The sequence below is a fragment of the Catharus ustulatus genome, chromosome 2 (genome assembly GCF_009819885.2).
Source record: "Catharus ustulatus isolate bCatUst1 chromosome 2, bCatUst1.pri.v2, whole genome shotgun sequence".
NCBI lineage: Eukaryota > Metazoa > Chordata > Aves > Passeriformes > Turdidae > Catharus > Catharus ustulatus.
The window spans coordinates 53,347,270-53,371,725 of NC_046222.1; the positions used below are offsets into that span (position 1 = coordinate 53,347,270).

Below are 24,456 nucleotides of genomic sequence, written 5' to 3' on the forward strand. Positions count from 1 at the left end.
ACATTTTTTGATATTTTATAATTAATAGTTTTCCATTTGTCCTAGTGAAAAACTACAATTTATAATTGGCAGTTACGTTTCAAATGGGTTTTGTGTATATGTTGATGAACAGTTTCACCATTATTGGTTTCTAATACTTACTCAGGAAGAAAAAAAATTTAGTTACTTGATACAAATAGCTAAATATTAAGTGAGTCAAACTAGAACAATTAGTTTGACCTTAGTTTGTTTTCATTCAGGTTAGCAGCCAGAAGGGTGAAACTGAATTATTGTTCTCTAAGGACTAAAAAAAATCCAGTATTACATGCCAAGCTATCATGAGATGTTTTGGGGTTTTTTTTTAATGATGTTATGCTTGTTTTCAATTAATTATTAACTCCCTGAGTGCTCCAACTATATGTGTGTATAATTGCTATGTAGTGTTGCCAGGTCTCCAAAATTTGAATAGAGTGAATTTGATCCCTGTGGGGAACCTCAGGCTGTGTCCTTACTTGTGAGCTGAACAGGACCAAGGAGGAAGAGAATGTTCCTGGGCTGGTGCTCGCTCGGATAAGCAGTCAGCACCTTCCCTGGCTGGGCAACCAGCCAGCCCCTGGCATGCCCAAGCATGGTTTGAGAGAAGACAGAAGCCAGAGACATCTCCAGGAGGCTGTATCTAAACCGTCAATCTTAATTTTGGGAAGAGAATGGTTAGCCACCCAATTGAAAATTTGGCAGTGCTCTGTGACCTTGGTTACAGAGAACAGCCCCTGGGCAGGTTTATTTCCCTGGCAGTGTTCCTCATGCCCTGCCTCTTTGTTCTGATAGGTTTTGTCCCTGTCCACAAGTCAGTTCTGCCCTAGCACATCTGCTCCCCACTGTGGATCTGCTGGGCCTTCTTTCTACATTTGTGGATCTTTGCTGTCATACCCAGTCTGGTGGGGTCATAGAATGGTTTGAGTTGGAAGGTACCTTAAAGATCATATAGTTCCAATCCCCCTGCCATAGGCAGGGACACCTTCCACCAGACCAGGTTGCTGAAAACCTCATCCAACCTGGTCTTGAACACTTACAGGGGTAGCGCATCCACAACTTCTCTAGACAATCTAGTGCCTCACTACCCTCCATGCAAATAAATTCTTCCTAACACCTAATCTAAATCTCTCCTCTTTTTGTTTAAAGCTCTTGCCCCTTTCCTGCCATGATCTGTTTTTTTAAAACATTGCTCTCCATGTTTTTATATGCCCCTTTATGTACTGGAAGATTATTATAAGACCTTCCTGGAGCCTTCTCTTTAGCCTTCCCAGGCTAAACCCTCTCAGTCTGTCTTCACAGGAGAGGTGCTCCTGATGCTGCATAGGATGTGGTTTGTCTTCTGGGCTGTGAGCACACACTGCTGGCTCATGTTCAGTTCATGTTCCCCAACTATTCCACACGGATGCTCCCAATGAGTTCTTATCCCAATGAGTTCTTACCTCAATCAGTCTGTGCTCATGTCTGGGATTGCCCTAATGCAAGTCCAGCCCCCTGCACCTGGGCTTGTTGAACCTCATTAGGTTCTCATGGGTCCACTTCCCAGGTTTGTCCATGTCCCCTAGAGAGCATCCCATCCTTCTGTCTCATCTGCAAACTTGCTGAAGGACTCCTCCTTGCTGAAATTCCTCCTTTCCATTTGGGACAGGAGCTGCCCACCAGTAACAGAGATTAAACATAACAATGTAGATACCAGATCCAGAATGGCACAGAGCTCAGACCAGGGAAGCTCACAGTGCTGAGCTCTGCTGCTGTGGTGGTGCTGAGGTGTGAGCAGCCTCATCTGCCTGGCCTTCAGCAGGACAAACCCTGCTAGGCTGACACCAGCTGGTTTGCCACTATCCTCCTGCTCCCACTTTCCTCCATAAACCCCCTTTAGAAGGGGACTAGCTCTGCTTCATCTTGGCAGTGCCCTTGGCTGTCTGTTCATAGATGGGTAGTTGGTGCCCACCTCACCCTGATGAACAGAGATGAAATTTGCTTTTGACCTTAGCCCCTCAGCCTTGTGAGGCTGGTACAGAAATCTGGGGAACTGGGAACACCAAACTGTGGTTCTAATTTTGGCTTGTTAATAAAAAATGTAGCAGTTAAATGTTGAACCATATGTAAATAAAACACTTCAGTCAAATTAACACTTATAATGTAATTAAACTACCTTCTATTAGTGTTTGTGCTGACATTTGCACAGTCTCAAATTCAGCAAAGAGCTGCAGCATGTGCTGGTAACTGAGCATGTATGTTTGCTTTAAAGAAGCAAACATGAGTAGCTTCTTTTCTGACAACTTTGGCGTGAAACTCTGCTTTAGTTCCTCCAAGCAGATGGAAAGATCGTTGAGCCCACCCTTGGTCACGGTGTCTGTCACAGTAGGCAAATCAAATACGGTTGGAAGTCTGTAAGGTCTTCCTGCCAAAGGGTCAGTACAAGGTCAGGACTTGTACTTGCAGAATTTTCACTTTTTATATAATTAGCTGAAGATTAAATGTTCCTCCCTTCTTCACCATGATCCAGCTGTGGAACTATGAGATTCCTCTCCTGTTAGACACAAGAATACCAGGAACCATAGGCATATTAACTTGAACCTCTCTAGCAGCTGTGCTCATCACCCATTATTTCAAAATGTCTGACATCTTTTATGTCATGCTGCACTTCACAGTGGAAGAAACAAGTGAATATTCATACAGCAGTATCTACTTAATCTGGGAGAATACTTCATAGAAGTCAAATACCATGTTATACATTAAACTCCTTCCATCTGTTCTATAGTGTCTTTAAGACAGTGGAAAATCCACGAGCAGTGTTTTAAGTTCCAGGGCTGGCATTTCCTCCTTCTCGCTCCTAGACAGATTTATCACCTCTGTTTCTCTCTCCTCAGAGGAGCAGGCAGGAGATTTGACCATTTTGGACAACTATTTCAAGGCTTTTTTCTTAGATTTCCATCCCTTAGAAGAGGTCTTCAACCATATCTGAAATTCAGAAGTTCATATTCTGTACAGGAAAGTCACTTCCCTCATATTCTGTCTCTGCTTTCCTGCTGCAAACTGGAGACAGTGAAGCTAGCCAAATTAGAATGTTTTGAGGCTGATGCTGACATGTGCTGTGTGAGAGCTAGACATCATAGTTTTACTTTCAATGTCATAGATGACTTAGCTGTAGAAGAAAAATCATTACTTATTATCTGAAATAGTATATGATCATACTTCAGTAAAAAAATGTTTTTGAGAACAAATGATCTCATTGTGTTTTGTTAGTTATCAAAAATTATCTGAACTCACTAATATTTATTAATTATTTCATCTCTTACAAATCTTTCCCTAGCAATTGGAACTCTGTCAGAGATTATATAAACTGCACTTCCAGCTGCTGTTACTTTTTCAGTCCTACTGTAAACTTATTGGACAAGTGCACGAAGTGAGTTCTATGCCAGAGGTATGTAACAAGCTACAAAGTCCTGTACTGAAAAATTCCACTTTATTTTAATGTTCTTATTTTTTCTTTCTATGGACTTAACAACAAGGATCACATTATTTCACCGTGACTATAAACCTGAAAGCATATATAACTAAATACCTTAATGTCCCGTATTTTTAATTCTGTAATGTTTACAAGCCTTTTTCTTGAAATATTTTTGAAATGGCACACTCACTTTTTACCTAAAACAGCTTTTTGTTTTTAAATAAATCCATGCATCTTACTTTAAAAAAACTTCACAAGAACAGTACTGTTAGTCAAGTTTATTTTCAGCAGTTGCTTAAAATATGTAATACTTTGAAACATCTTTGAGGTGATCGCTTTCAGCTGTATAATTATCTTTTAAGGATAGATTTAATTTACCATTCAATGCGTATTTTTCTCCTGGAAAGGAGAAAAATGTATATGTTTTAAGTTATTGATGAGAAGAGGTTGTTGCACTCTGCTTTGTAAAATAAAATTTGAAGCTACTATCTGTATTTTATGACATATTATAGTACTTTAGAGGTGGCCTATAAACAGAAATTGTTTTACCAGATGTGCTGTCAGAGTAAAAAGAGTTTGAATATTTATTGTATCTTAAGAATACAATAAATGGTATGTTGTGAAGGCCGGCTCACAATGTGACTGGGCTGTTCACTTTTAAGAGAAGATGGGAGAATAGACATTTATTACTGGAGCAGTCTAAGTTTTAGAACTGTTTTGTATTCTTTATAATCAATTTCTGTAAGTATATTTCACAGTTATGACTTTGTTAAATTGTTATAAATAATGCAGCCCATGGAACTGAGAAACAATTGTACAAAGAATAGCTATTTCACCATGACATTTGCATATTTTGCTGGAGCCATAAGTTATTACAGTAATTTCACGATTATAAGCCGCACCATTTTGACTAAAATTTTGCTCCCACCCCGGAAATGTGGCTTACACTCAGGAGCGGCTAATATGTGAAAAATATTCTGAAATTATCAACCCCGGAAGTGCAGCTGAGGTGCTGAGCCAAGCACCTGCCAGTAAAACCCGGAATTGCGCGATTGTTACAAATTTGTTACTCTGTTGCGTGGCGGGTGCAAGCGGGCTCCGTGCTGGCAGCGCGGGGGGGGAGGGAGGCAGGGGGCTCTGTGCTGCCATCCCCGTGGCCCAGGGAATAAGCGAGGGGGCTCCTGCCCCCGCCTGCCGCCGCAGGAGCAGACAGGCTCCACCCCCGCCTGCCGCCGCGGGTGCCGGCGGGCTCCGTCCCCGCCTGCTGCCGCAGGGCAGCGCCAGGCCGGGGCGAGCGAGCCCGGCGCAGCAGCGGCTGTCCCCAAGCGGCCCCGCTGAGCTGGGCCACCTTGCCCCGTCGGCAGCCCCGTGCCCGCACAGCCCGACCCGAGCCAGTAAACCCCATCATCCCGCGATTCTGTTACTAATTGGCAACTTTGTTGCACGCGGGTCCTCACTGCAAACGACAGAGTGGCTTATAATCAGGTGCGGCTTATTTATGGACAAAGAACGAAATCTTGCCAACACCCGGAGATGTGGCTTATAGTCAGTGTGGCTTGTAATCATGAAATTACTGTACTTGAAGGAAATTCCATTGTTAGTTCATGTGACAGTGGTTATTTTTAGCATGTACAACCATGAAAAAGGAGATACTTGGAAATTATTAACTTGCTAAGTATTTATTAATCTTGTGCCATATTAACTTTTCAACCTGAGAAAGGGTTATACATTTCCTGTCCATCTGTTAGTCATGTCAGATGCTGCATGTGTTTTATAAATAAATATCAACATCTTGCTAGGAGAAGTACGTGCTTTCTTCAGCTCTTCAACTATGATGTGGAAAAAGTAGCAAGGGTGAAAAATAAAAGCTTGTTTAGATATACTCCTGCATTTTAGCAAGCCAAAACTACATAATGTTAAAGGATGCACAGAGGTAAAAAACCCTGTAGTTTGCATTTTGTCTATATTGTAGAGAGATCAAGAAATGTCCTTGTATTAAACTGGGGTCTTTTCCATAATGTGTACATCCAATGTAGTAGTAAGGAAAAACTTGAAGTACCTACTCCATGTGGAGCTTATGGAGAATGAAAATACCCATCTCCTATTTTTCTCCTTGGAACAGCTGTTAAATATGTCACGAGAACTGAGTGAGCTGAAGAAAAATCTGAAGGATGCTACTGCTGCAATCGCAGCTGAGCCTCTGACAACAGAATCTGAGCCCACATTCAACTCTACTGAAGCAGCTATTCAGTCCATGCTGGAGTGTTTAAAAAACAATGAACTTGTTAAAGCTGTCAGACAAATAAGAGAATGCAGGCAAGTTTTGCTTCGTGGTTCATATTAGACTTTCATGTTATTAGAAAAATATGCATTTATTATCTTCCTAATGAAACGTAATGCACAGGATCAGCATAATTAATTAATTGTTTCAGCAAGGCTCATGGTGGGGGCATTGATACTGACTTTTGGAGAAGTGTGCCACAAGTAACTATCAAACATATGCTTGCAACAATTAATATGTTTAATTACATTCTGTAGATCAAAAGTCCTGTGAGGCTCTTAAGAATGTTTTTATTGAGTTAATTCCATACAGGTGCATGTCATTGCCATGAGCTAACATTCAGCCCAATTTCACTTACACCTATTTGAATGAGTTTTCTTAAGGTTTTTTTTTTTTTTAGATAATGGAAATTGCACTTTTATGTGTTTTCAGTACCTGATACCAGAATATGAGTAACAAATGAGGTGTAAAACAGTGAGTTGCTTTAGGCTTATAAGCATGTGCAAGTCTATTCTTTTAGAGATCTCTGTCATATAGCCTCTGTCTCTGCTAATAAACCCATAATGAAATGCCTGTTCTTTCCCTGTTTCATTGCAGGATTTTGTGGCCCAATGATATCTTTGGAAGCAGCTCTGATGATGAAGTCCAGACACTACTGAATATTTACTTCCGCCACCAAACCCTGGGTCAGACAGGCACCTATGCACTGGTGGGCTCCAACCAGAGCCTGACTGAAATCTGCACCAAATTAATGGAACTGAACATAGAGATCCGTGATATGATTCGCAGGGCTCAGAGCTACCGGGTCATCAATACTTTTCTTCCAGACTCCAGCGTTTCCGGCACAAGTCTCTGACAGGACCTTTGGGCCCCCTTTCAAGCTGGGAGTGCTGCCCTGTGGGAGTGAGGTGGCTCGATGTCTTCTCAGCCTTACAAAGGTTTGGTCAAACTGTACTCACTCTTGTTACATTTAGGATTTCTTCTAAAAAGCGATGGGCTGAACTTCAAACACGTAGCAATACTGTAAGGACAGAGGTAGCATAGAGCACCTGGGACAACGTCCTTTGGTCTGTGTTGCACAAAAAACAGTTAGCATTTCACTGAGCAACTGCAACTCACTACTGAAGAAGTGACTTCCATTGCATACCAAAGCCTACTACACTGAACAATACTTCCTTTATAGCAAATTAATTTTTGGTTGGCAAAAGTGCAATGTTTCCTTCACAAAATAGTATTTTTTGTTAAAAAAACAAGCCTTGTACATTTTTTCCTTTTTTTTTCTTATTTAGTCGAGTGAAAGATGGGCAGAATGAAGCTGGCCACGGAATCTCACAAACTTGTTGGTCAAAAGCTGAGAGCCTGTGTATATGAAACAAACTGTAAACAGACTATAATTTAATGTACACTGTAATTCAAATATGATTACTGTATCTTAAAAGAATGAGCTGCTATGAAGTACATTTCCTAATGTTACTAGGCTACTGTCTCTGAAGGTACTGGATCATATTGCAGAGGTCTGTTCTTAGGCCCCCCCAAGGATCATGAAAGGTCTTGGCAGATTTTCTTTTTTTTTTTTTATTAAGGACCTTGGCTGCTTTTTACTAGAGGTTTGCTTTTATGAATATATTTATACTATTAAAGGATAGTTGATCTAATTTAACTTGCCATTTTGTAGGAGAAAGTCCCATCACAGAGTCAAATCTTTTGAACTGTTAAGCATGCATATTTTTATTTAATATAAATTTTGAGCATAAAAAGTAAAAATATGAACGTGAAACGCGAGTTCTCATGTTAAGTTTCTTCAAAGATGTCTTATTTTATTTGTAATGTATATATAAAAGTCATAACTATGTTTTTTTCTTACATTTAACTGCTGTCCAGTGTTAAATGTATGCATGTAAATCTGTTGCACATCTGAGACACTTTTATTCTGACAACTATGTAACTTATTCACAATGTAAATACACTTAATTGTTTTTGTGAAGTAACTTTGAAATTTGGATTAGTACATCCATTTAACTAAAGTATAAAAGTCATATATAGTCACAACACAGTACATGCTTGTTCTGAAAATTGTGTTTTTTACTAACTCAGTACTATTGCATGTAGTACCCATGAGCAGCCGTCCCTCAAAGATACTTATCTCCTGGTTTATGCTGAAGCCATTCATAAAAAATGTGAGAAACCTAACTACAGCCTGACAAAAAAAATATCCTTACACTTCAGTGTGGAAGACTACAACAGCAAAAATAGTTCCATTCAGTGAAAACCTTCCACCTTCCCTCTACCCTAAAGAGGTGGTTTGTTTTTTTTTTTTGTTTTTTTTTTTTTTTTTACACTGGAACAGATACTGCCCTTCAAAAGGTTTTTCCCCCTCCTCATTTCAAATTTGGGCAGCTTAACACCCTTTTCCCTCCTCTTTTACAGCCACAGTCTTTTTCTGTCAGACTGACTTTATTACCAAGCAGCCATGGTTTTATATATGGACATTTGACAGAGGCAGGGGGAAGACATTTGCATTTACACCAGACTTTATGCTCCAGAACACTTGCATCTTCCACCCTAGTTCAGCGTGAGTGACTGAAGGAAAACCTTGCTAGTGTAGCTTGCATCTTAGCATTCTCTGAAGACTTCAAAACAAAGTCTACTATCTTCAGGAAATCAAATTGCTTGCTTCCTTACAGATATACTTTCTTCTTTCATCCAAGGAAGATGAAACTAAGGGGTATCAAACTAGTGCAAACTTTTATTGAACTTTATTTACAGAATATATACAGTGAAATTACATACTTTAGGTTATTATACTTTACAATAATACTGAAGTCTTCATCCATTATCCAATGCCAGGTCAAAAGCCTTAAGTCAAAACATTGCAATAGACAAAGTGCAAAGCACAAAACAGAAGAGGGCTGGTGGATCAGACAATGTATTTGAAGCTGTAAGTGCTATCACAGGACAGCCTTTTGCCTCTGCAGCGGCCACAGAGTTCTTGGCGATGGGGTCTCTTGAGATCAATGCGTCTCTTCCTCTGAGGGCAAGAACAACGATTCTTGGAACAGATCTTAAGAAACAAAGACATGTTAGTAGTAGTAGATCAAAGAGGATGCACTTCATGTTAGACTAACATTTGGTTTTCCTTAATCACAGCAACACATTGGGGCTGATACAGTTAAGAGCTCTTGTAGTAAAAACCTGGTGGATTTAAGGCTTAAGAGTCTTCTCACCTAGAAGCACAAAACCCTAGCAGCATACATGCAGCAAGCCACAATGCTGTATGAAAACTGTTCGAGCCATCCATGGGAGGAGGGAGGCCTACCCCAACACACAATCCCCAAATAACATTTCCTGGTATTTTGAAGAAATGAAGTTTACTTTCAGATAAAGTCAATATCAAGTTCAACAACAGTGTAAGTGTATATGATAACATCTGACAATCTAATTGGAGTACAGTTAACCTACCTGGCACTGGATTGCTTCCACTCGATAGGGATTGAAGCCCTTTTGGCATTTGCGACAGAGCTGCTTGAAGTACACCTGAAAAAAAAGGCAAGTTCTGTTAGTATAGAGACTTATTCGAAGTGTTCTGTACAAGTATCCAAACTTGTGTCAAAACACCTGATTTATCAGAGATTTTATGCCATTCTTACAAGCCTCAGGAAAAAAGAAATTACTTGTTAACTACCTTGTTGCTTCCAGAAATGCACCACACGTAAGCACTCTCCCATCTGGTCTTGCAGTCCTTGCAGTGGAAATAGCCATACTTCTGCTCCAAGAACTGCAGAGACAGAGTTCACTGAGCATCCTCCAACACCCAGAGAACACCCAGCCCAGCTTCCCTCACACTACTAGTCCCCGAGGATGGTGAGACACTGAAAAAGGCTGCCCAGGAGGCCACATGGAAATATTTGAAGTGTATTAAATGGGGCTCTGATCGGTATGGTCTAGTGGGTGGCATCTCTGCCCATGGAAGGGAGGTTGCAACTGGAGGATCTTTAAGGTCACTTCCAACCCAAACCACACTGCCAAGCTTTGATCCACACGTGGGTTTTCACAGGCTGGAGGCCCTTTTGCTCTAGGTGAGACAGAGCCAGCCCAGGGCAGGACAGGGACCACCGTGCTGCTCACGAGGTGATTTCTGGCCGCCCTGCTTGAGGGCTCGCCCCATCCCAGCGCACCTGGAAGGTAGCTCTCTGCTTGGGAGCCGCGGTCTCGTCCCGCGGCGTCCCCACGGGCTCCTGGCGTGGCGGCAGCGTGGTCCCGGCCGGGCCACCGTCCGCCGTCGGGGTCTCGTCGGTCGACGCCGCCTTCTCCGGGAGCGGCGCGGCGTCGGGCAGCGCGAAGAAGCGGCGGTCGGGCGCGGGTGAGTAGAGGGCGAGGCGTCCCGGGGAGCGCAGGGCGGCGGGGCTGAAGGGGCGGGCGGGCGGCAGCGTGCGCGGCCCCAGCGAGCACTGCACGGCCGCGTCGGCCCGCAGGCTCACCTGCACCGCCGCCTCCTTGGTGCTGGCCCGGCGCGGCCGCGGCGCCAGCGCGGGGCCCACCTGCGACAGCAGCGCCTGCAGCTGCACCCGCCGGTAGCTGTCCAGGTAATCGGAGGGCAGCGGCGTGAAGGGGCCCCCGAGGAATGGGCTGATGCTGCCGCTCTTATTCTGCTTCCAGCTGGGCTGCTTGGCCGCAGCGTCCCAGCCGCGGCCGAGCGGGGGGCTGCTCCTGAAGTTCTGGTACGTGCTGAAGGGGGAACAGACAAAGCTGTCCATGGTTATCGCCGCTGAAGGGTCAGCCCTACCTGTCCCCCTGCTCTGCTTTTATCTTACCTGGGGAGCTAATTGATGGGGAAAGTGGGGCCAGCTGGGGGTGCTGGGGTGTGCTGATGGCAGGGGAAGGCCGGCCGGCCTGCCTTCCCTCTCTGCCACGCTCTAATGGTGAAGAGATGTCATTCAGCCACAGCTGGGAAAACCACGGCCTGCATAGCGAGAAGCCTGCTTGCTCGCAGTTCCTTCTGCTCATGGTCTTGAAGGAAAAGGGGGTTTGGGAAACTAACAAAGCCCAGATAAACTGGGTGTCCTCTGGAGTTGAGCAGAGAATTCAGGAAATTACGTCTCTGAAAAGAAGTCTTTACCAGTGTTAAAAAGGTCAGAGCATCCCCACTGTTCCATTACTTGGGCATTATCTACCTGAAACCTTTTCTGTCAACTGAACTGCTTTAGGAAAAGATGGAATATACTTGTGTATACAAACTGACATAGGGGAAAGCAGTGGCTTGATTCCTGTATAATGAAATAAGTGTTAGTAATACAAGCAAGTAATAGAAGCACGTTTGTATTAGACTAATAGTCCTTCCATTATTACACCAATTCAGTTCAATTTTAAGGTAATACAGTTAAAATAAGGTAATGAAATCATCCGAACTGTGTGTGTAAGCCTTTAGAGACTGGAGAAACCTTAACTCCCTGGAACTGCTGTGATGTGAAATCCTTTCTTTGTTTGGCTCCACACCATCTTTATAAATGCATCACTTTATAAAATTCAATGGGTCAGCAAGAGGAGGGCTAGTGGAAACCTGATAGGAATGATGTCTTAAAACATTCATAGTGTATCTGACACTTCCAAGTATCTGAGATAAATCAGTAGGAAACAGCACTTTTACAGGGCACAAGGAGGTTCAGATTCAGGAACCCCATTCATCATAATTAAAAGAAACATGTCTCAAAGCTCCATGTTGTGCTTGGGTTTTCAAAGAACTGTTGGTATCAACTCAAAGCAAAAATGGGGTATCGAGATAGCCAAGTTAAAACTTAATGATTACAGTTTGGCAGCAAAAAGAGGAAGTTTTTAAGGTGCTTTGGGAATGGAGATGGAAATCTAATTGGAAACTACATGCCATCATTTAAACCAACAGTTTGAGTTCCTCTAAAATGCCTTGGGAAGGTTAGTGCTGCTCCCCAGAACACTGCAGGTTTAGAAGTTAAAGTTTCCTGAAAGGATGAGGAATATGGAAAATTATTTTATGACAAGAAACTGATGAAAGTGACAGGTAGTAAAACTGTGCAACATAGGGACTGGTGTGGACAGGTAAGAAGAAACCTCTCTATGGCACAAGAATAGATGAACATCCCACTAAAATGAAGATGGTGAACTGAAAGTTGGTGGTGATGAGTGTTCCACCCATCTTGAAGATGTCGCATCGCCAAAGCCAAGAATTTAATCAAGAGACAAAGCGGGAATGGACGTGTATGTGGAGGATAGTAACATTCCCTTTATTGGCACGCCAGCAACCATTTCATGTCAAGGCCTACAAAACCCCCTGAGAAGCAGAGGCTGAGGCTTGCACCGGCCGTGGCACTTGCCCGCTGGGAGCCTTCCAGAGCCTTTCCCGGGAAGGTCGGTGTTTGCTGTTGCCCAGCAACACGGGTCATGTCAGCCGTGGATGTGGTGCTTCATCCCCTCGCCCCTACACGCGTGAGGGAAGCTGCTGGCGGCCATCCCGGCTCGGAGCACGCTCCCTTTCCGTCCTGTGCGGAGTCAGCCACGGGGGACATCCCTTACGGCGGGCACCACGCCTGTCCCGGCTGCACCGCCGGGCCCCGGGCAGGGCGGGCCGGGGCGGGGCCGGTTCCCGGTTCGCCGCCTCCGTGCCGGGAGGAGGGCGGAGGGCGGGAGCGGCGGATGCTCCGGCTGCGCAGGCGCGGGGCTGCGTTGGCGCCAAGCTTCGAACGGGGCGGCCGGGCCGGGGGTCTGCGCTGCCTCCTCATCCCCCGCCGCCTTCCCTGCCCGCCCCGCCCGCCCCCTCCCCTGCGTGAGGCGATGCTGCGGCCGCCGCCCCGCCCGAGGCGCCGCCGGCAGGTAACGGCGCCGCGTGGGGCTCGGCCCTGCGCCGGGGCTGCGCTGTGCTCTGGGGGTGTCCCGGCCGCCCCTCGGGGGACCCTCACTCTTGTCAGAGCCGGCCGAGGCTCTGCAGTCACCGGGTGTGGGAATGGGGGGTTTGGGCCTGTCCCCGGAGACCCCGCGCTGACCCGGCGGGGCTGCGCAGGCCGCGCTCCGTGCGGGGTCATTGCCCGGGAGGAGCTTCCCCTCACGCAAAGCAGCGCGGACTGCTCAAATCGCACTCTTAAAAATGTGCTGCTGAGGCAATGCTGAGTTCCTCCGTGTTTTGTCGTAATGCAGCCCGTACCATATTTTAAAGCCCCCGTTTTCCCCATGGTTTTGGTAAGACAACGTGTGTGACACGGCCATCGTGTGGGAAACAGCTATTAGTGTGGAAGGCATAAACGTGTTATACGGTGAAGTCTCACCGTGGGCTTATTTATACATGTTTTTAATAGAACTGTGAAACTGGCAGTGTCTGCTTCACTTGAAAGCAACTTTGAATCAAATTCTTGAGGTGTAAGTTGTAGTGGTTGTAAGAGTAAATATGTGATAGTACATATTCCAACCTAACATGTCGTAGTGAGTGTGGGGTTTTGATTTGTGTTTAAAACACCTCAGAAGTGTTCTGCCAATTCCATCTCGGTTTTCTCCTGTGTTTGCTGAGTGTTTTCATTATCTCTGGTATAATTCCCTATGCTCTTGTCTGTTGTTTTCCTACCATGTTCATTATTGTGGTGTTTGAATGCTCACATCACATTCAAAGCTGAACAAGCTGGGCTGTGGCACACCACGAAATGCAGGAAAGCAGGCCTAAGACATTCAAGCAGAAGTGTGTGAAAGTGTTTTCTTATTGCTTCTCAGGCTTTTCGACTGTTCCAATAATGTAATGGATAAGAAAATGGCTTGCAAACCTGTGGAAAGACCAAGTTTCTTTGAAATATTTAAGGCACACTGCAGTGAATCAGGTACAGCTTATCTAAAGTAAATAATTCTTATTAGGATTGCTTTCTGGGCACCAATTTTTTATACACATTTGCTGTATGTTCCACAGAAAGCTTTATACAAGTTGTTAGCTGCTGTTCTTGCCCCAAACCTGTATTTCCTAATACCTAGATTTCTTCAAGTTTGTATTTGTAGTTTTCTTCTATGATGTATGCTTAGTTACTTTTTGTACTTGCTTTTTTAGAGTTGTCACCTCTATACATATCCACATGCAGACCAGGCTTAGTCTTTTGCTAAAGGCACCTGTGGTGGTCAGTAATTTTAAAGGGAACCTGTTTAACTTGCCAGTCTGAGCAAAACCAAGAGAGACTCTAAAAGTCAGAGTATACTTGTAATTTTAAACAAATTGGACATTTTTTTCTGGTCCTTTGGTTATTTTATTAATAGTCTGAGAATCTGGGAAGACATCCCTTTATATTTTGTGGTTATCAGAGTTCAAAGCCATGTAGAAGCCAGAAGTATGGCAGTGAAAGGAGCAATGTGTTTTGCTGTTAGCATTTAAATGCCAGGTGCATTTTCACATCCTCCATGGAGGAACCTTTTTCCTTTTCATGTGTATGTTTTCCTTCGTAGATTTAGGGCCTATCAGTCTTAATTGGTTTGAAGAACTCAGTGCAGAAGCACCCCCATATGAGCCCAAATCGTTTGGAGAGGTTGATGGGCCCTCTGGCTGGCCTGATCAAACAGCTTTTAAAACTCCAAGGACAAAACCCTCTACATACAGTCAGCTGGCATCAACCCCACTACTCTTTAAAGAACAAAATGCAATATTGCCACCTTCTCCTGAAAAAGAGCCAGATCAGAAAAAAATAGGAGCAAGTGAGTAACTTCTTTTCTTTCTTTTGACCTTTTGTTGCAGCTGGTGGTCGTTAATGTAATAGATAACGCTACTGCAGGAATAGTGTGACTAAGAAGCTTATTTTAGTAGTCTTCTGAAGATCATCTATAAAAACTAATCTTTATAGTGAATTCAGCTTGTGATAAACTGGTAATATGTAAGCAAAATTCTGTTTATAAAAGATACTGTTGTGGTCCAGACATTCTAAATACTGTTAATATGAGGGGATATGAACTTACTAGTGTAACCTGTTGACTGCAAATCAGAGTGAAGTTTTTTAGCAGTCTCGTTTTTGTTTCATGCAAAAGTTTTGAAGCTTTTCAAGGGGGAGAATCATCCTTATCATGATGAAGCATGAGGCAATCTGTAGGGCACTCAACCTTACTTGGAAAGTTTTAGACGCACCATCTCTTTGAGTTACTAAGATTGTAAGTTATAGAAAAAATTACAGTCTTCCATTTGGAAAAAAAAAATGAATTTATGAGGTACTTCTCATACATTATAATCCCAAGTATGTCATGGAAGTACATGTCATTCTGCTCCTTTCTGATGTACCCAGCCTCCCTGGACAGCGAGAAGAATCTTTTCTATGGAGAATGTATGCAAGATTGTATGTAAGAATCTCTTCTATGGAAGAGTATTTAATCCCATTCCTGAAGTATGTGATTGGTACTTCTGCTGTGTCTGTGTCCTTCTGATAAGCTTTTCTAACCAGGTTACAGACGAACTAAAGACTCCCTTTATTACCAGAATTGTTCTTAGATCCTGAGCAAATTCTGTGAAGGGTTAGAGCTGTGCTGCAGTCCAAGTATACTTTATAGCGCTACTTCCATAGAATATTGTAACTCTCTTTGTTTCCCTGAAGTTTGCTGCTGAACTTAAATGTTGCTATTTGTATTTTACAGTGTTAAGTCCCTAGGGAATTCTTGGTTTCAGGAGTTTCATCTGGCAGTTTCACAAATGGCAAAGAAAGGAACCTTATGATTGTTTATTTCAAAATTATCAGTTTTGCTCTGCATATATGCAAAGTTCACATGAGACTGCCTGAAATATTCTATTTTCTTTCAAATGGAGCCTGGATGGGAGCTCATGGATTTCATACTTTGGTATGGTACTGAGATGCACCTGTGCTGTGCATGTGAACTCAGGAACTCAGAAGCAGAAAGAAATGCAGAAATTAAAGTGTGATTTCTGGTACTAAGGTTGTTTGGAAACTTCAGAGTAGAAATTCCCTTTAGTAGATTATTGTCCATGTAAGGGTCTCACCGTTCAGAGGATTCTGCAGCTTTTGGTGGGAATTCTCTCTTTTGCCTGGAGATGCTTTGCAAATAAATGGGTGCTGCTGACAGTGAGTCCAACAACAGTTCTGGAAATAATTTTTGCTTTTTGGTGCTTACTTGAATCAATTAAGTGTATGACTTGGTAAATTTGAGGGGAAGCTGCACAAACCTGTGTTTCCATGTATTGCATATTTGCTAAGAATAACTTCTGCAATTACAAGAAAGGCACAATGCAGTACATTAAAACTGAAATAGAATATATTACTTGATTAATACCAAGTGAATAAAGTAACATAATGAGGGGTCTTCTTGGCTGTGCATTTGAAACATGTTTACCATTGTTTGGATATAAAATTTGAACATACTTAAAATGCTAGAAGAGAAATTAGGATTGGGGTTTTTGTTCTTGTTTTTTGTTGTTGGTTGGGTTTTTGTTGTTTTGTTTGTTTGTTGTTTTATTTTTGTTTAGGGTTTTTTTGAAGCTTGGCTTTAAGCTTCAAAATTGAAACTGTTACCTGGAGTTCTGCAAAGTTTTGCTGATTATTATATTCTATGTTGCAGATAAAGAGACTTTGATAAGTCCAAGTAACATAAGAAAGAAAACAGACCAAGAAAATGAAATACTTTCTTCTCCTCCTGGTACCTTCCACAACTGCTTTGCTGCTAGGTATGCTAAATATGTCAACACATATAGAAAATAAGCTGGACCTTAAGCAAAAAGCAATATTTAACCCACCATATTTGAACTTTAAAAGCAGTGAATAATCTTGTATGTCTGGTATGTTTATGATACTTGTAGGTTGCTAAGTGAGTTGAAAATAAAACACTTGCTCAATCTGTAAATGTCCTTGCTTTCAGGTGATCTTTCTTCCTATTTTTCTGGTCTTTCACAGCTGGAATACACAATCTTTAACATGATTTTAGCTTTCCAAGTCCAAACATTCAAAGAAAGAGGATCTTTGCTTCATGTATTATGTGCTTAATAATAGCCTTGATTTTGACACTTAAATGTCTGTATTTCAGATAGATTTTATCAAAGTACTCATGTTGATTATAAGAAGAGTTAAAGTAGTTAAGCCAGTTTCCCTAATTTCATACAGCATATTATAAAATGTGTGGTTACACTGGCATTTATTGCTTCTCAGACAATTCATCACTGAAAATATTTCTTGAAAGAAATATTTTACAGTTTATAGTGGACTTACGGTAATGTTTACAATACTGACATGGTTGGGAGGAATCTGCATTTTATCTAGTCAGGAAAGTAACCATGGTGCAAAGAAAAGAAATGATGTAGATGGCAATATATGTAATGTTTGAAATATTCAATTATTTTAAGAAATTGAGACATTAAATTAATATTTTGGTTTTACTTTTATTTTGCAGTCCAGCTATTTTAAGGAATATTTACAGAACACCTCAGAGAAATAATATCCCTGGTTTGTATTTTTGCTTTTTGGTTCTACAAAATATTTTACCTCTAGATAAAAATGCTCATTTTTTACTGTTTAATGTTCTTTTTACATGTTTTTTAGGACCATATGGAAACTTGTTTTGCACACCAAAACTTTCCGAGGTACGTATTTTATTCATGCATTTTGTTTCCTTTTCCTGAGTTGTACATTTAGAATTTGGCATAGAAATTATATATATGATTATTAAATGTGTTTCTAGGTCAGAACTCCAAAATGTATTTCTGAAAGTCTGGGAGCAGAAGTGGATCCAGATATGTCCTGGTCAAGTTCATTAGCCACACCTCCTACCCTTGGTGAAACAGTGATAATAGGTATTTCTAAAAATGAGCAATTGCTAAGGGTTTAAAGCTTTTGGTTTTGACACTGGAAGTTCACTCAATATGAACGGTTTGCTTTTCAACTAAAAAAAGACAAAATTCTTAGAGTGATTATTAGTGGGTGCCTTTAGATATGCAGCCCTAAACAGAAAACTTTTCAGAAGTTTTCTTCTCTTTTTCTGAGGGGTTAGGGAATATAAATTTAGAAGTAGCATAGCAAAGCATAGAAGGAGGATTAGATACATTGGCTTGCCTTATCACAAAACTAGAAACTATTGGGCTAAGTTAAATTGATTTGTTTATGAAGTGTAAAAAGGTGGCCTGCTGACTAAACCTCCCAACAGCTGTGTTGTCTTCAGCATTTTTAACCGCTCTCACTGTGCCTGCCATCATAGCAATCCAATGAGACTGACTGGGATACTCGTCCAATTTAAGACCCGAGCTCCTGGGTTCGTATTTCCTGGGTTGTTTGGACAGGGCGATTCCTGGAGCTCATTTACTGTACAGCTGCACAAACAGCTGTGTCAGCAGAGCTGTGAATGAGAATGAGTGGGTGATAATTGCTGCAGTGGTAATCAACAGTGATGATAAACATCAAGCCTCAACCTAAGGTGTTGGTGCAAGTGAGATTTCATTAGCATATGGTAAGCAAAATGAAATCTGAATGTATGATTTAAGATGAGAATCAATTTATTGATGAAAATTCTTGAGAAAATGGGAAGACCTGGGTGTGTCTCCTTAGCTTCTGCTATTGCTCTTTTTCATGTTGTTAAACTATCACTACATAGAGCATATAAGGGATATTAAGAACAGATTCTAGGAGTAGGAATCTCTTTCGAGATGTAGGGGGTGGTACAATTCAGGGCTATTGAGTTGTGCCATTTTGGATGTTCTTTGGTCCAGAAAGGTGTGAGCTGAAAAGGAACGCAAGGGAAGTATCCATACCTTAATGATGGTGTTCTGGGAGATGAGCTGTGGTTTGAGCTCTCATTCTCCCATGTCCTGGATAAGCCTAGTATTTTATAATAGTGATATTATACTCTGTGCCTTCTGACACCTGTGAAAAGAAAGAGCTGCTATACAGAACCTAGATGCCACATCTATAAAACATTTAAGTATACTGCTCTTCAGACATTTTAAAAATAGGGTTTATTTTCTCCTTTTTTAACAAAAGTGAAGATAGTATTGCTGTTTGGGGAGGAAGTGGGGAAAAACCCCAAATTCCTGAAAGGCTTGAAGATCTCATCCAGATCTTTGGACAGAAGAAAATGGGGAGTAGTGCCACGAATAACTGCTTGAAAGGGGAATGGCAGTGCTGTTTCAAGGTGGAGATAACTGGAAACAACAGAAACCATAACCTGTGATTTGGGGCGGTTTGTGCTATTACAGAACTGCTTTTGTACACTGTCTTTCAGCCTCATCTGTATGACTTTTTGTTTAGAACTTTTAATTTTTTAGTAGTTTATTTACATATTTGAGTGGAATTTAAAATAATCCAATGAAAACCCTCCCAAAACACAGCTGTATTTGAACACACTCAGCAGAACACTCAGGAAAAAAATAAATTGACTTGTCTGTCTTTCTTCTAAAGCTAGAGAAAATTATTCTATTTCTGAAGCAAAGCAGCAGGATGGAAGGGCTGATACAGTAAGTAGTTTTAAGAGCTGTGTTGTTCTTTAATTTCAGTTACGCTGTTTGGTTACATGTTTACATTCCTTGACCCAGGAATAAAAAATTCTGTCCTTTTCATTTTAAGCTCTCCTGACTGTTTTTTAAAAAGTTACCGATCACATGCCTGAATTTGCAGTATATGGTTGTAGAATGTGTTCTCTCTGAGGGTTACTAAAAAAACCAAAGCACCTCCACCCCCCCAAGCCACTTGGCTTCAGCAGCACTCAGTATTACTCAGAGAGAAATCAAACCTAGAAATTATGGCTTGTTTTGTTTTTCCCCACTTCCATCAAATTGTTGAAAACTATTCTTTGGGAATAACTTCTTGCTCTCAACCACTACAATTAAGAATTGAGACTGAGTATTAATTTCAGTCCTTTGATAGTGGTAGGGAGAGTTCTTGCATGATTGGAATTTGACTCTGTGTACATGAAAGCTGAAACATTATTGAGACTGAAAACCAAGGATGGCACTAGAAGCATTCAGTTACAAATTTAAGTTTGATCCTTAACGACCTGAAACTTCACAGTTAATAAACTGTTACAAGTGAAAATAAGCAAAATGTCTCTCTCCTTCCTCATATTTCCTTTGTTCCCTTTTTGGGAGGATTACAGTGAACTGCTGAACTCATTCACTGCCCTTAAGGTGACTTGAGAATGGAACCTGATTTGCATCAAAAACAGGGGTTATCTGCTTGCTTGTTTTTCACTGGAACCTGTGGAAATGGTACCTTTCATTTTAAAAGATGGAGCATTAGTCAGGTGCTGCAGTAAATGCAGTTCTGTCCTTGACTGTTAAAAATGACACTTACTAGTACATGATATAACAGCTTTTGTCTTTGGTTTACAGATTTTGCACAACTGTTTTTCCAAGCATGATAAGTGTCCTGGAATAATGGATGCAAGTATACTGTCTATACCAGAGACAGTAAAGCTAAATGCTGAAGATGACATCAAAGATTTGGGTATGCATTGGTGCTTTACCTAATGAGTATTCAGTGAAGCAAGACTGAGGGTAAAACAACATTCAGTGTTTTGGGCTGTTGTTATGGCTGGTTTGTTCTGCCAGCTGTGTACTCCCAGTTTCTGAATTGATTCAACTTTGTAAAATTAATCTAGCCTTAAAAAGAGAGTGTCTGTTGAGTCAGTGAATTAAATCAGTGTCCTGGTTAAGCCAGGAAAGTCAGGTTATGGTGCCACTGGACAAGAACCAGATTAGTACTGTGAAGTGTACTCACTGCAGTTGGAGAGGTTAGACTGTGTGAGAGCTGAGACAGAAAAATGGTACAGGCTCAAGGGGGAGCAAGACTACTGCTTCTAGCTATTGATCTAACTTTATCAGGAAGTTTCATCGCAGCATTCACTATTCTGTGGTGAGCTTGTTTTTTGATCTTGCTGTATCATTTCCTCATTTCTTTCACTTGTTCAAAATAGGTAGTTCAAAATGTGACAAATCCTTTTGGAAAAAGAGTGTTTTGGATTTTTTTTTAATGAATGCAGAAAAATAGACAAGACAAGAGAAAAAATGTTTTCATTCTGCATTCTTAGATCATGTTAGTGAACAAACAAAAGTGTAAATTCCAGTGGAAGGTTTTTTGATTTTAGTTGAGAAATGATGGCAGAAGGGGACATTATTACCAGAAGTTTGTTCAGCATACATTGATGTAAAAGGGTGCTGTATGGATTCACTCTGGCTAGACAGGATAGTATATAGTTAGGATTTTATGTACAGTAATTTGACGATTATAAGCCGCACCATTTTGACTAAAATTTTGCTCCCAAACCGGAAATGCGGCTTACACTCAGGACCGGCCAATATATGAACAAATTTTGGAAATTTCCCAACCTGGAAATCCAAGCCCTCAGCAGCCCCGAGCCCAGCCAGAGCCCGCCCGGCCCCGGGCAGCGGGGCAGTGGCAGCGCAGCGGCAGCACTGCCTGGCCCAGGGGGGCACGGCAGCAGCCGGGCACGCTGCACCCCCGCTTCCCTGTGGCAGCGGCGAGCGGGGCCGGGGCCGCTCCCTGGCGGCCGCCCCGAGCAGAGCCGAGCCAGTAAACCCTGTGATCCCACGATTCTGTTACTAATTGGCAACTTTGTGAAGGTTGCACACAGATCCTCGCTGTGAATGAAAGTGCGACTAATAATCCGGTGCGGCTTATTTATGAACAAAGACCTAAACGTTGCTGACACCCAGAGCTGCAGCTTATAATCAGGTGCGGCTTGTAATCGTGAAATTACTGTAACTTTATCTGAATTGAATGGCCTGCCCTAAAAATAACGTTTGGTGCTACATGCCTATGAAAATAGGCAGCTTCTTAATGTGTCTACCATCAGGTATAAGTTTTGGAAGAAAAAAATCAATATATTTTTCTTGTCAAATTAACTACCCATTCTCTGCCTGTAGAGTGAAAAAATCCTCTTTTAAGATAGCCAGGTTGTATCTTGGCAGCCTTAACCACTACAGAGCTCAGGAGGCCAGGACATTTACATGTATTTCCTTTGCCTCCTGTTTCCTCTAACAGCTGCTTACATATCTCTTTACCAACTCACTCCTGAGTAAAGGTAATGCCTATAAAACTAAAAGTTCTATTTACCAGTACTGTTCCCAAGTTATTTCCTAAAGGTTATTTTCTTACTTCTTTTCCTCTCTCCATCTTCTCTAAACTCTTTAGAGTCGGAGGTGTTAGATGGCTTACTGTGTGACATGGATAGCTTTGAGGACACATTCAGCATACCAGCTGAGTCCAGTGGAACTCTTCTGCCGATGCCACATGCTCTGGATGCAGTAGAGAAATACGAGATAAATACAGATAAAACACAAGAAAAGGGGGATGTTCCCTCTCAGCAGCCTAATGGAAGAAAAAATGGCATTTCACAGGAAGTCAAAACAAATAGCTGGACTGAAAACAGCCACTGTACTCAGGTGAACGGTTCTTTACTGCAAAACACCAGTGAAGATACAGGGGATGGTAAAGATGGCTGTTTAATAGGACACAAAAAAGAGTTGGAGTCTCTTAGAAAGGCAGGAGATGTGCATGATTATAGAGCACACAAGTCCTTTGAGAACGAGAGACCTATGAAAGAAGGTGTGCAGTCTCCATCAAACCAGTGGTCTCAACTGAACTTCTCTGATCTTGATGTAACTCACCAGGAGATGTCTGTATGTAGCTCTCCGCCCTCTGACTTACATAGGGAGGAAAATTCAGAAGAAAAGTCATTACTAACAGCTGAGGATGATGCTGTGGAAACATCTTTACTGAACTCTTCAGGCTTGATAAAAGCACAAAAGCTGTTCAGTGTCGATTTGTCAGAAAAATGCTGTAAAATGAAAAACACTGAAAGCAACCCAACATCGGAAATAACTCCAGTAAAATCTGTGTCATTGGGTGTTCAAGATCCAGAGTTAGTAAAAGAATGTGCAGCTGAGGTTTCCAAAATGAGCTTCTTAAACTGTAATTCTTTTTCAATTGAACATGCAAATGTCACGGAGTATTCTTTAGTCTGCAGTGGCAACTTTTACAAGCATTTAAAAGCAGCTTCTAAATCTGTTGTAACTGATGTTCCCTCTCACCCGCTTGTGCATAGTGGCACATCTCCAGATAACTGTGATGACCTACATTCAATAAATAGTGAAAATACTCTTACAAAGTCTGACTTTAAAAACCTGAAGATGTTACCCAACTTGAGAAAGAGATCCAAGAAATTTATTTATAGAATAAATAATACTTTACCGTATCAAGAAGAAAAAATACAAAAAGAAATAACCTCTGAATTACCTATTCATACTGTATTGCCACATTTGGAATCCGATTCATACGAATTTAGAGGGTGTCTGCTGGCCAGTGATGTTGAGCAAGGTATATTGTTAAACTTTTCATCATTTGTGGAGGATTAATTATTTGTTATGAGCCCTTCATGTAAATGTTTCAGATAAAATCATGTGAAATCTTGTATTTGTGGAAAAGTAACTGGGCAATTGGGAATCAACATATGGGATTGGTCTGTTATACACTGATAAGGATACCATAATTTTCAAGTAATCTTGTACTAACTTTTTTCCTGACAGGTTAGTTTCTGGAATAGAAACTTCCACCCGGAACCATTACTCTAATTGACAAGTTTAATTACCTTTGTTGATTTTAGATCCATAGTGTCAAGGGCCATTTTGTCTGAGTTGGTTACTTCCAAGCGATCATAAAGAATGTTAAAGTTGTATAGTTATTTTTCTAGAATTAGGTGCTTTAAAGAGGTACATCTGCTTCTTCAAAAAACAAAATATTTTAAAAAACAATATAATGAAAGCAAGCACATGCTTCTGTTTTTAGAAACTGTTGTTCTTGCTAGAAGAATTACAGTAATTTCTTGATTACAAACCACACCTGATTATAAGCCACAGGTCTGGGTGTTGGCAACATTTCTTTCTTTGTCCATAAATAAGTCGCACCGCATTATTAGCCGCACTTTTGTTCGCAGCGAGGATCCGCGTGCAACTTTCACAAAGTTGCCAATTAGTAACAGAATTGCAGGATCACGGGGTTTACTGGCTCAGCCCTGCTTGGGACGGCCGCCAGGGAGCGGCTCCGGCCTCGCTTGCTGTTGCTGCTGGGAGGCAGGGGAGGGGCGTGCCCGACCAGTGCCACCGGGAAGAGGGAGAGGGGCGTGCCTGGCCAGTGCCACTGGGAAGCAGGAGAGCGGCATGCCTGGCCACTACCGCTGCTGCGCCCTCCGGGGCTGGGCAGTGCAGCCGCTGTGCCTCCCCTGCTCCGGGCCCGGGCGGCTCCGGCTCAGCTCGGGGCTGCTGCTGTCTTGGACTTCTGGGTTGGGAAATTTCCAAAATTTGTTCATATATTGGCCGCTCCTGAATGAAAACCGCACTTCTGGTTTGGGAGCAAAATTTTAGTCAAAATGGTGCAGCTTATAATCGTGAAATTACTTCATATTAGGAGTTTAACTACTTTAAGTTTGAACCAAGTCGTCATGTTGAGACGCAAGGAGTTGAAGCCCATCTTTTGAAATTTCATTACAACTAAAAATTTATTTACTGTTTTTTACTTGGTAGCATTAACTGCAGCCAAATCTCTCATTTCTGGCTGTTAGAATATAATTAGGTCAAACAGACCTCCAGCCTTGTTAAGGTATTTGCATTTGAAAACAAAAGTGATGCTTTGGGTTCTGCTGTTAAACTTGTGTAGAAATTATTCAATCAGCCAAAAGTTTATTAAAATCGAAACCTACATTTATTTGAATAAATTTATTCACTTTT

At 41.8% G+C, this 24,456-nt stretch overlaps 3 protein-coding genes across 10 annotated transcripts in view; 2 read left to right on the forward strand and 1 right to left on the reverse strand.

Annotated features, from left to right (window-relative positions):
* FRY (FRY microtubule binding protein) overlaps nt 1–7,803 on the forward strand; it is a 201,094-nt gene extending 193,291 nt beyond the window's left edge. For all 8 annotated transcript variants that reach the window (XM_033053179.1, XM_033053180.1, XM_033053174.2 and 5 more), the window contains 3 exons: nt 3,329–3,439; nt 5,589–5,782; nt 6,345–7,803. In XM_033053179.1, the coding sequence (XP_032909070.1) occupies nt 3,329–3,439; nt 5,589–5,782; nt 6,345–6,603 (564 nt within the window). In that variant the 3' untranslated portion in view covers nt 6,604–7,803. The remainder of the gene's footprint in view (nt 1–3,328; nt 3,440–5,588; nt 5,783–6,344) is intronic.
* A 780-nt stretch (nt 7,804–8,583) lies between these two features.
* ZAR1L (zygote arrest 1 like) lies at nt 8,584–10,681 on the reverse strand. The gene is given in 6 exon segments (XM_033053061.1): nt 8,584–8,808; nt 9,207–9,281; nt 9,430–9,522; nt 9,923–10,472; nt 10,531–10,598; nt 10,601–10,681. Coding segments are annotated over 6 exon segments (1,011 nt in total). The 3' UTR covers nt 8,584–8,664.
* A 1,850-nt stretch (nt 10,682–12,531) lies between these two features.
* The window catches only part of BRCA2 (BRCA2 DNA repair associated), a 34,962-nt gene continuing 23,037 nt past the window's right edge, over nt 12,532–24,456 (forward strand). Inside the window, exons 1-10 of the mRNA XM_033053597.2 lie at nt 12,532–12,587; nt 13,473–13,576; nt 14,187–14,432; nt 16,293–16,398; nt 17,118–17,170; nt 17,267–17,307; nt 17,406–17,517; nt 19,115–19,170; nt 20,044–20,158; nt 21,866–23,050. Coding sequence (XP_032909488.1) covers nt 13,498–13,576; nt 14,187–14,432; nt 16,293–16,398; nt 17,118–17,170; nt 17,267–17,307; nt 17,406–17,517; nt 19,115–19,170; nt 20,044–20,158; nt 21,866–23,050 — 1,993 coding nt within the window. The 5' untranslated portion in view covers nt 12,532–12,587; nt 13,473–13,497. The remainder of the gene's footprint in view (nt 12,588–13,472; nt 13,577–14,186; nt 14,433–16,292; nt 16,399–17,117; nt 17,171–17,266; nt 17,308–17,405; nt 17,518–19,114; nt 19,171–20,043; nt 20,159–21,865; nt 23,051–24,456) is intronic.